General features: G+C 35.9%; 1 protein-coding gene across 2 annotated transcripts in view; it reads left to right on the top strand.

The window, feature by feature from the left end:
- Positions 1 to 12,330, top strand: part of luzp2 (leucine zipper protein 2) — a 251,221-nt gene that overhangs the window by 172,021 nt on the left and 66,870 nt on the right. For both annotated transcript variants that reach the window (NM_001099255.1, NM_001114715.1), the window contains 1 exon segment: positions 10,727 to 10,808. In NM_001099255.1, the coding sequence (NP_001092725.1) occupies positions 10,727 to 10,808 (82 nt within the window).

The following is a 12,330-nucleotide window of genomic DNA, read 5'->3' as shown; positions in this document are numbered from 1 at the left end:
CAGTCAACTTTAAATGAAATGAACTGTGAAGGAAACAGTTCTCTGAGAGACTCTTTAATGAATTACTCACTCTCACACACAACATCAGTAATTAGAGACTGTTAGCGACTGTTTACATGCACGCGGCTGCAGACAGATGCTCTGCCATTTGTCGTATACATCTAAAGCTCTCTCGGTGACTGTTATTTCCCAGTTTCAAGAGCAACAGGGTTCTTTAACACAGCTTTTATGACTGCATCGGTTTAAATCAGATTGATTTGTCATGGGATTTCAGCGGCGGGAGCTTCAGAACACTTGCATCATCGCAACATAGCTGAAGATACAAATACATTTACTAAAGCAACATAAAATATTTCAGCTTTTTTATACAAGCCTTTTAAGAATTTTATTTTAAAAAAAAATGCCATTGAGTGGCATAACATTTCATTGAACTAATATCAGCTAAGGCTATTTGAGGCTAGTAAATGTATTGATTCATAAGATAGTATTGTTCAAGGAACTGTGCATTTCTATGCCCTTGTAATCATTATGTACATGAAAAGAAGTTTAAGTCAATATTTTACTTTCATTATAATTCGTTAATGCTAGAAAATTAAGTAAATTCAATGCATAGGCAATTCTTTTTCTCCTAAAACCTTTTATTTTTACTTCCAGAACACAAAAAAAGCACACTAAATGATATATTTTGAACAATGTTGAAAACTGGGAGCCTTAAGCCATTCTTTTTGTACCATGGATGTCAGAGGCTACTGGTTTTCAACATTTTTCAAAATATCTTTTTTTCCCACAGAAAAAAAAAAAATCAAACATGTTTGGAACAAGTAATGAAAATGTATTAATTCAAAAGACAGTTTTGTTCGACTGGAAAAACAAACACACACACACACACACACACACACACACACACACACACACACACACACACACACACACACACACACACACACACACACTTCAAAAAACAAAATTAAATAAAAAATAAATCCTTGTTGCATAAAATTTTTAAGCTGAATCAAATTAACCTTATGAGTCAATTGATCTTACATAATTCAAAAATGACCTAAAATAGCTTGTAAAATTTATAAAATTAAGTTCCAACATGATAACTTTATGAGTTAAAAAAAGTTACAATAACTGAAAATCATGCTGTCATGGATAATTGATCAAATAATTTTTTTGCAGTGCACGAACGAACGAACTCACGCACGCACGCACGCACGCACACACACACACACACACACACACACACACACACACACACACACACACACACACACACACACACACACATTTTGACGAATGTTTAAAACTAGTAGCCATAAGTATATATTATATATATACATAAGTATATATATATTTTTTTTCTGCAAGGAAGAATGGCTCCTGGTTTCTAACATTTTTCAAAGTATTTTCTTTTGTGTTCAACCGGAAAAAAAAAAATTCAAACAGATTTGGAACGTATGAAGGGTGAAGAAGTTGTATCTAAATACAAGTTTATGAGTGAATTGTCCCTTTAAAAGAATGGTTAATAAGGTCTACATATCTAATACTGTTTTTTGGTGATGACTCATGTATTATCAGCATGGGAGATATGAAATCGTATTTACTATTTCGTATTTACTGTTTCCATCATGGCTGCAGTGATACCATATTTATAGAAATTAACTGTTGCTTCGTTACTTTTCACCAACCTTTTTTAAATCCTGTATTGCCAAAGTGGTCTCAGACGTCTGTATTCATGCTTCACTTGTGGTGGCATCGTTGCATCAGACTGGATCCATCAATGTTCATCCATGTTGGCTGTAGAGAGTTAGTGACAGAATTCAATTTCCCCCTGTGTCAGGTGCACATAATGGCTTCTATTTTTAACCCCAATCAACAGCAGACAGATATTGAAATTCAGGGCAGATGTGCTGAAGTTTCTGACCTTCACTCTCTTGATTAAAATGACAATATAAGCACCTGGTAGAAAACGAAATGGGCAGACCATCTCATGGACATTTGCGATTACGCAAGGCAGGAGAATGACAATGGATGCTGAATCTTATCCTGCAATTCGACACGCAGAAATGTTTCTCAGAGGCTTAGTGAAGCATAAATATGATATTCTGAGAATACATCAAAAGTATGGGATTTGAAATCTTATTTACACTTGACAAAAATAAAAGTTTACTATTTTGACTTAACAAGGCTGTTGTTTTGGAATAATGTTATTTCAACAGTCAACAATAGATAAAAAAAGACATAAGAATCAATATTGTTTAGTAGAATACTGATAGAAACAGCATTGCAACATCAGATCAAACTTGCTTTAAAAACGGCAAAATTCAATCCTAGTGGTTTTTTTTTTATGTCTTGTATAGACCTTTTTCTTAGAACGCAAAATTACCCATTATGCTTTGCGTGTATGCGCAAGGAGAATGCGAAGAACTTCCGGTCGGCAGCTGATGCGTGTAAACAGTCACATTTGGACAGCTTTGAAACGATAGTTTTAAACTATTTTACCTGCTTTTATCCTCTTTGAACTAATACTGTTGTCCATCAGCACCATCTCCTGGACTGATCATTTAAAGAAATGCGATCTAATAGGATGGAAAACAGCTGCTGTGAGGCGTTTTCCCCTCGTTGTCAGGCGGCATCTTCTGCAGTTTAAACATTGCTAAAGTCAACATTTTCTTTTATTTCAAATATATAACCAGCCCAAACAAATGTAATTCACCAAAATGTTTGACACGCACACGTAGCCTGTACTGTGCCACTGAAACACTGATTTAATAACTGTGACAAAGTGAAAATATAGGCTACTGTCATTTCAAAATGACAGAAAAACACAAACCGTGGTAAAAACAACACACGAAATAAAACACAAACGGCTCGCGATTAGAATGAACAGCAAATCTGCCCGCACAGTATCAATAACAGACTTTTATTGGTCATCTTTGTAAATTGCACGACTTTCATACCTGTTAAGTTTCATGCCAGTACTCTGGTTTCTCTCTCTCTCTCTCTCTCTCTCTCTCTCTGTGCGTGTGTGTTTGTGTTAAAGAGCCGTTGAGCTAACAGCTGACAGGCCGGGAACACACACGATTTCTGACGGCAGACACGTTAACTACAAGAATGTTTTTCTCGTATTTCAGACGCGCTTGAACCACATGTGTCAGATTATAACGGCTTTAACAGACACATTTCTAAGTTGTGTGTCACAAAAACACTCTGTTATCTATTAAAAACGTTATTGAAACCCATTTTTGGAGCGCAAATCACCAGTTGTACACGCTGTAAACGGAAGTTTTTAGCATTCTACCGGAAAACGCTGGTCGCTATGGCGCCCTCCATGCAGCAGCCATGAAAAAGGTCTATAATGTTTGTGATTGTTTGTATTGTGGGAATATTGATCCAGTGAAGTAAAGTTGTGTCCAACTTGACTTCTTTCAATCAAAGACAGGGGCTGAAATCAACATGCTAAAAGTGACTAACTTCATTTTGACGTTGTTTTTTAGAGATTACAATCAATTATTTTTAGAGGTACAATCATTCTGATTGGTTTTGACTGAGGTTTAGATGTTATTGAAAATTTAATGATGATCATTTTAGGCTCTTGATGTTAAATGTTTTTTTTTTTTACATCATTAACCAGTGTGCTTTACATTAATGTTAAATCTGCATTTTGTTTGTAAAACGGACACTACAATATGATGCAGATGATGATCTCTGTTCTTTTTCATTCTACCGCTGACTGCTTACATTTATGAATGACTTTTTGGGCATGACCAATTTGCTTGGTAGCTCATCATATACAATGACGGACTTGAGACACAGAGTTCTGCGGAGTCTCATGAAACTAGTTCCATAAACTAGGTAACCTAGGACACTAGGAATATAACGATTCACAGTGAGGCGGAAAATCTATTAAAATATGTGATGATTCAAACCAGTAAAGATGTTGAATGAATCACAATACATGTTTTGAACAGAGTGGGAACTGTGTTTCCAGGCGCAAACTCACTTTACCCGCACATCAGCATTAAGCAAGAGGTGGGGCAGCAGAGTAAAATAACAGTGGTGAGGTGTGCCAAACAAACACAAACATTGTGCGAATACTGCAAAAAGATGCTCACTTAAATTAACAGAACATCGAATATGATGCAGCACAGTGAAAAACCACTGTGTCAGACATCTATAAAGTTATTAATAGGCCAAACCACACAAATCAGAGGATAGGCATCTCTGCTTGCCCTGACCATAGACTGTAGATAATAGGTTGATATGTGACTGGAGTATTCTCGAAAATTTTCTTACCCCTTAGTTGAGTGTGGTCGTGAAAAATCTCAGTTCGAAGGAGTATCTACCCCTTCCCCTTAGCCGTATGCCTTCAAGCTAAAAGGAATTAAGACAACGTTCACGTGAAGGGGTAGGGGTGTCTCAATTCTCTTTAGCTTGAAGTCATAGGGCTAAGGGTATAGCCGCCTTTCCACTGCATACAACAATTGGACACTGTCGGGTTAGACCCCCTTGTGGCAGTCGCACAGAATTTTCAGTTCTGACGTGCACCATGTGAGAGAAGCTGTTCTTGCAGTGTCCGAAATAAAAGCAAAAGCCTATATTCTCTGTGTGTTCATCATGGTTGAATAAATGAATAAATACTAGAAACTCATAGACCCGCTAAAATGATTGGAGAGAATGTGGAGACAACAAAAAATATATATTTTTATTACTTACATTTATGAATAGAAATGGTTTTTTTTAATATAGACATTTTTTTGATTTAAAAAATAACCAAATAAACTACTATTTCTCATCTTGCGCACATGGACCTGCTTGAACAACACTGGAATAGATCACATCCGATCGGCCAGTCGCATACGGTCTAGTCACAGGAGGTAAAATATTTCAACGGATCTGCAGCTCAACTCGGATCCGAATTTTCTGTATACGGATATGATCAGACTACTCTACATACATAATACACTACTCTCCATTGGAAATGATAGACTTCTGCTCTGTCGATTGTCGTTTGTTGTGTGCAGTGGAAAGGAGGCTTATGGGGAAGGGGAAGGGCTATTTAAGTCATTTTAGACATGGCAGTGCAGTCCCTTACACTTGTGTTAAAAATGTTTCAAGAAAAAAAACTTTACTTAAGACAGCACTTGGAAAATACAAGTAAAAGTATGTCACAAAAGGGTTATTACATTTGGCATTTATGTATATATTAATGATGCCAGTACAGAGATTCCAAACATTAAACATAACCATAGACACTCTAAATCTGGTTAAAATATAAAATTGTAGTGTTAAGAATCGTTTTGTAATTGTATCGGATTGTGAAATCGATAGCCAGCTGATACACGCACACCAAGCTGACACACTTGGCTTTTCTTACTGAATTGCTCGAGAAGGACATTTACTTTGGCAGAAATGTTTGCATCAGCCTCAGGTGGATTTATGAGAAACAGCATATATGAGATTGTTAAAACTGCACAGAGCAGTCTCTAGTACATTTTTCAAAGCACAAACCACTAGCATGTGTAGCCCCGGGCGCATATTTTACGGTTCTCAAATGTTTAGCCCTGGGCACATATCTCCAACGAGCTTGGGTCGCATCAAGCATTAATAGATCCACACTAATCTGTTCCTGTTAAAACTAAACACACATTTGCACATTAACTCACTTTATGATATCACTGAAACATGTGTCTTAAAATGTGTGATATCCACTGTGATGTAATTTTGCAAAGATTTTTCCACAGGCACATTTTCCTAATGAGTCTTGGCTGAACAACTCTAAATAGACGGCTGGAGAGATTCTGCAAATCAAAATATATTAAATACAGAACAATTTTGGAATTATGTTGATTATTAATTCCATTTTCTTTCACTGCCGACACGGTGGCACAGTTGGTAGTGATGTCGCCTCACAGCAAGAAGGTCGCTGGTTCAAGCCCTGGCTGGGTCAGTTGGCATTTCTGTGTAAAGTTTGCATGTTCTCCCCGTGATCGTGTGCGTTTCCTCCGGGTGCTTCGGTTTCCCTCATAAGTCAAAAGACATGCGGCACAGGTGAATTGGGTAAGATAAAATTGTCCGTAGTGTATGTGTGTGAATGAGATGTTTCTCAGTGATGGGTTGCAGCTGGAAAGGCATCCGCTGCGTAAAACATATGCTGGATAAGTTAGCAGTTTATTCCGCTGTGGCGAATCCAGATTAACAAAGGGAATAAGCTGAAAAGAAAGTGAATGAATTAATAAACTTTCTTTTACTAAAATGTCTGTATAAATAATATAATAGTGTGAAATGAAAGCATTCTCGCTTTTGCTAACATGCTAGTTTATTATGTTTGATTTTTCTGTATTATAATTCACAAGCTGCTATAAATGAGCCAGTTGATGAGTGATAAGTAGTGAGCCCTTTTGTCTCATTAAACTAAAAATAAAATTGAAATGGAGCTGCCAGCAGCAATTAATGGAATCCAGCAGGAATAAGAAAACATCCTAAAGAAAACCAAATGGACTTACTGTAGGCCTTGACCCAAATGGTGTTCCTGATACAGTCTTGTAGTCACGTGACCTTCACATGTCTAAGTGTATTAAGGCAACAGAAGTTTAGGCTGTGCTTTTTGTCATTTCATGATTTAGAAAGTGCTCCTGAGTACAGCCCTTGTGGCTGTTATGTACCTTTAGTGCCCTTTTGTAAAGATTAAGTTGCTCTGACACTCAAACATTTTGGTTCATAGATCTATGAAAATAGATTTTGCAAGCATATAAAAGCCACTCCCCAAAATGGCAGGTTAAAATCTCATTGGGTCAATTGGATGAGCATTCCAATCTTTGGTCAAAAAAAAAAAAAAAAAAAAAAAAAAAACATCTTAATCCCAAAACTTGGTCCTTGAGGCAATCCTTTCACCATGAGATAAGAGAGTCTCATGTGAAATATTAAGTCTTGAGCTCAAACAGTGTAGTAGGGCCGATGTTATGAATATTGCAAATTTATCTACTAGTTGCTTAGCAACCATACATCCCATCCATTCTAAAATTACAGAGAATGCAATTAGCCACAGATATGCATGCAAAGTTTGGTAAGTTTTCACCACAGGGACAAAAAGTTAAAGTTTACAGCAGTTATGCCCTCTCCTCTAGCTTATTTATCTCCAGTTATTTATTTCATTATAGTCTGTTTTCCTCAAGACTGTTTGAATGGCCAAATAAAATGTTTGTTTGTTATCCTGCAGAGCATTTAGTGAGGAACAATCCCCAAATTATAGTAAATGTAATATTGCTGAAATTAGATTTTAGCCTTATTAATTTGGATTTGAGAGGATCTATTCACATAATTCCTCATTCTTAAACCAAAATAACTTAGAGTTTGAGCAAATCTTAAACATAATACGATACAGTGTACTGTTTTATCACTCAGTAATGTATTGATTTAAAGTCTTTATTTCGTTTATCGGGTTCATTCATTCATTCATTTATTTATTTTCTACCGCTTTTCCGGGGCCGGGTCCCAGGGGCAGCAGTCTTAGAAGAGAACCCCAGACTTCCCTCTCCCCATACACTTCCTCAAGCTGCTCTGGGGGAATCCCGATGCATTCCCAGGCTAGCCGAGAGACATAGTCCCTTCAGCGTGTCCTGGGTCTTCCCCGAGGCCTCCTCCCAGTGGGACATGCCTGGAACACCTCCCTAGGTAGTACTCATCCGAAACAGATGACACATTTCAACCTCAGCTGACTTCTCTCGATGTGGAGGAGCAGCGGCTCTACTCCGAGCTCCTCCGGGGAGACAGAGCTCCTCACCCTGTCTATAAGGGTGCACCCTGCCATCCTGTGAAGGAAAGATATTTTGGCCGCTTATATCCAAGATCTTGTCCTTTCGGTCATGACCCAAAGCTTATGACCATAGGTGAGAGTAGGAACGTAGATTGACCGGTAAATCGAGAGCTTTGCCTTTTGGCTCAGCTCCTTCTTTACCACAACGGACCAGTACATCAACCGCATTCCTGCTGCCGTTACACCAATCTGCCTGTCAATCTCATGTTCCTTCCTTCCCTCACTCATAAAAAAAAAAAAAAAAGATACTTGAACTCCTCCACCTTGGGTAAGGACTTTTCTCCAACCAGCAGATGGCAAGCTACCTTTTTCTGGTGGAGCACCATGGGCTCGGACTTAGAGGTGCCGATTCCCAGCCACGTCACACTCAGATTGAGAGTGCTTTGATTGGCCAGCTGCGTGGAGGGTGTTGATTGGCCAAACACATCAAACATAAATTTCTTTATCATACTCATATGTTTCAGCTTTTAGCACTTCCAGTATAATTGTTAACATAAACAACCAACAATCGAACTGGCTTTAAAGAATGTTTAAATTCAAGTCAGATTATGACAATATGGATGATCAAGTAGTTTGATCAGAGCATAACTTAAGCAAACGGTTCTTTTTTGTAACTTTCTAAACAACCAATGTATCCACACCATGGTGATAATACTATATATAACACTGAAGCTTTATCTGCTTTATGCCTTTGGGCAGAATTATGCTAATATGAACAATATGAGCATAATATTTAGACAAAACCGTATTTGATATTACATATTTATTATAGAAATGAAACTAAATTACTATTGGTAACTTTGACAGACTATTTGATTAAAATTAGTAAACATTATTCTGCTCATTGTTTTTTAAGCTGCTTTTGTTAAAAAATATAATGAAACATATTTATTGTGAAATGTTTCTAATTTTTATGTCAGATGGACATTTTGAAATTATTCTAATATGCTGATTAAATTTATAATTTCTTAAATTAGCATAATATATAGTAATATTAAGCAATGCGAATGCGCAGTAGGTAGTGCTGTCACCTCGCAGCAAGAAGGTCGCTGGTTCAAGCCTCTGCTGAGTCAGTTGGCATTTCTGTGGGGAGTTTGTATGTTCTCCCCACGGGTTTCCTCCGGATGCTCCGGTTTCCCCCACAGTCCAAAGACTTGCTCTATAGGTGAATAAGGTAGGCGAAGTTGTCCGTAGTTAATAAGTAAATGAGTGTGTATGGATGTTTTCCAGAGATAGGTTGCAGCTGGAAGGGTATCCGCTATGTAAAACATGTGCTGGATAAGTTGGCAGATCATCCCACTGTGGCAACCCTGGATTAATAAAGGGACTAAGCTGAAAAGAAAATTAATAAATGAATGAATATAGTAATACTGTATACTGTACTTTTTAGAAATCATTGATAATTAGAAATGTATAAAAAAATCAGCATTTTAAACATTTTTGTAACATTATACATGCCTTTACATTTATGACAGATTTAACATGTCTGTGATGAATAAAAGCAGTTTTAAAAAGTCTTACTTTTTTGGACATAATAGTTGGACAAAAAAAATTAACTCAATACTGTCTATAATCACAAAATCAATAAATTGCATTTTAAAAATAAATATAAAAAACAGTTCACAGGGAAATGATATTGCACAAAATTGACTTTTTGATCAAATAAATGCAGCATCGGCGAGCAGAAAAGGATACTTGTTTTAGATCTTTTTACTGGTGCAGTTAATGTATAAGTATAAGAAATCTGTGGGCCCTATCATACATCCGGCACAATGAGGTGCAAAGCGCGACACAATTGTTGTTTGCTTGTTTCAGCTTGGCGCAAGAGTCGTTTTGACGTTTTGCTCCACTGTGTTTAAATAGCAAAATGCATTTGCGCTCATATGTGCGCCCATAGGCGTTCTAGTCTAAAAAAGGAGGCGTGTTGTGGCGCATTGCTGGCGCGTTGCTATTTTGAGAATCTTTAATAGACTGTTTACAGACCAGAACAAAGCTGGTCTATTGTCCAGCGCAGAGCGCGTTAGTTATGTGCCTCGCTTACACATTGCTTAATACAAACAGGATGCACAGAAATACACAAGTATCTTTACATATGAAAAAGAATGAAAATGTTAAGGACATAAATAGGATATAATAAGGAAATATATTATATAAATATAAGGGATTAAAATATTACAAAACATATTATTTTCTAGCCTACATGAATATAATAACCATACTGTCATGCCTTCTTCATCTCGGGGGGGCTTTTTCAGTTTATTCATAACAATTTGCTTTTGTGTGATGTTTTTATTATTAGCAGTATTATTTGTTATATGCATATTTTTATTTGTTTTATTAAAAACAAGCTCAGATTTACCCACCTGTCAGGTTTTACACCACATGGGGCACAAGCAGATTTTTCCATCCTTATATTAGCAAAAGTGGACTCTGACACACCCTTAATACGTTTGCGTCCTGCGCTTTGCACTTTGCGCATGGATCGTCAAAATAGAGCCCTGTATGTTTAATAAACAATTTAGCACATTATTTTGTTGCTGTTGTGAGTACAGACCCTACAGTTACTTAATCTTTCCTGAATGCCCAAACATGACAAATTATTTCAAAGATATCATAATATTTGGTAAAAAAAAAATACACATTGACATTACTAAGCATCATTATCCTTATCACTTTTTTATTTTATTATTATTTATTTTAATGCATATGTAGTCATTTATACTCAGGTTTATATGGTGAATCTTTTGTTGTGCTCACGTTCAGAAATGGGATGACAGTATGTGTGGTTTAGAATGTGTATATGAGACATTTAAGATAAAAGTAGGCCCTAGAGTGGTCATTGTGTTCACTATTCCCCTGTGCTCTCTCACTCACTGTTTTCCATTTGTTTTTCTCTCTCATTCACAGGGATGAGATGAAGTCACTCCAGGCAGCTCTGCAGAAACAACTGGATGATGCAGCTGAGCGTGCAGAGAAACAGCAGGCCACTGTGAGACCCTTTAAACTGATGTGTTAAACTATACAAATACAATCGGCTCAAACAGCTAATCACATTAACTTGGCTTTTGGGGAATGCATGGGTCAAAATACTAATGATAATAGGCTGTGGCATTTTGCCATTTATGTGATTACTCACAAATCCATGCAGTTTACTTGTTCATAGGGGATTAATCAGTTACAATCATCCGTTTATTACTTTGTTTATTTATTTATAAACATGTCAATTCACAATAATGAGAGGTTGTTTAATTAGTGTTTAACATGAAATCTTGAGTAAAAATGTATTAAGTCTGTGTTGTTAGGAAAAAGTAAGATCTTAACAAATTCAGAAAATCTTAAATTCCCCATATATATATATATATATATATATATATATATATATATATATGTCCCAATAAAATCTCAAGAACTGTGTTGAACCAGCTTATTTTATTATTTTATTAAAGAATTTAGAACAAGCAAATATATATACATACAACAGTTCTGTCTGGTTCTCGAATCTGATTGGCTGATAGCCCTGATATATTTAAGTAATATCAGCACCCGTACAGGCTCTTTACCCTTTGTGAATTACTCCGCCCACATACAGCCAGCAAAAAGCAGACACTACAGATTTAAAGTTTAAAAGATGCTTGCTCAGCTGTTTAACTGTCAGATTATGATTTGAATCCGGAAGAAAGTAGTTCCTCATACAAAAGTGTTTTTGAGACTCTCCATGTTTGATTTTGTTTTTATATACACAATTATGCCATCAAACTGTTGTATAAATGCAATATCACACTCGTAGCAGTGCAATATGGCTGTATATCGGCACTGGTGGGGGCACTAAGGCAATGCACGCCTCCCACCAGTGCCGATATACAGCCATATTGCACTGCTACTCGTTTAATATTGGTCATATATATATATATATATATATATATATATATATATATATATATATATATATATATATATATATATATATATATATATATATATATTGAGTGTACATAACACTGGGTTTGTTTTCAATTTTAATAAAAAATAAACCTAATTGAAACCACTTTTTTTTTTTTTTTTGAGTACTGGACTTAGAAATTTGAGGTTTTTACTATGTAAAATGTCTCTGATTGAAGAGGAAAACATTTGGCTAACATGATGAAGTTTGTTATCTGAACTTCAGATAATTGAAGTTAGATGTTGTCGAAATTATATGTTAATGCAAATTGGTGCGTTACTTTTTGTTTTGTTTTGTATAACAGTATTTTTTAGAGGGCAGATTTCCAAAAATGAAGATAACTGTGTGTATACTTCACAAGACTAGTGCAATGCTGTCAACGTTATTTTTCATCAACTTAATATACAAAATAAATTATAGAAAAATAAAAAAGTACATTTGAAAAAAAAAAATATAAAAAAAAGGCATTACAGTAAAATAAAAATAAATCCGCCTACAGGAAAAATCTGTCTTAAGTAGATCAGTCCAGAATATATTTTTTCTTTATTTTCTATTTTTATTTATTTCTTCT

The sequence above is a fragment of the Danio rerio genome, chromosome 18 (genome assembly GCF_052040795.2).
Source record: "Danio rerio strain M-AB ecotype USA chromosome 18, GRCz13ab, whole genome shotgun sequence".
Lineage (NCBI taxonomy): Eukaryota > Metazoa > Chordata > Actinopteri > Cypriniformes > Danionidae > Danio > Danio rerio.
The sequence above is the reverse complement of the archived record's forward strand: the minus strand, read 5'-3'. Positions and strand labels throughout refer to the sequence as shown.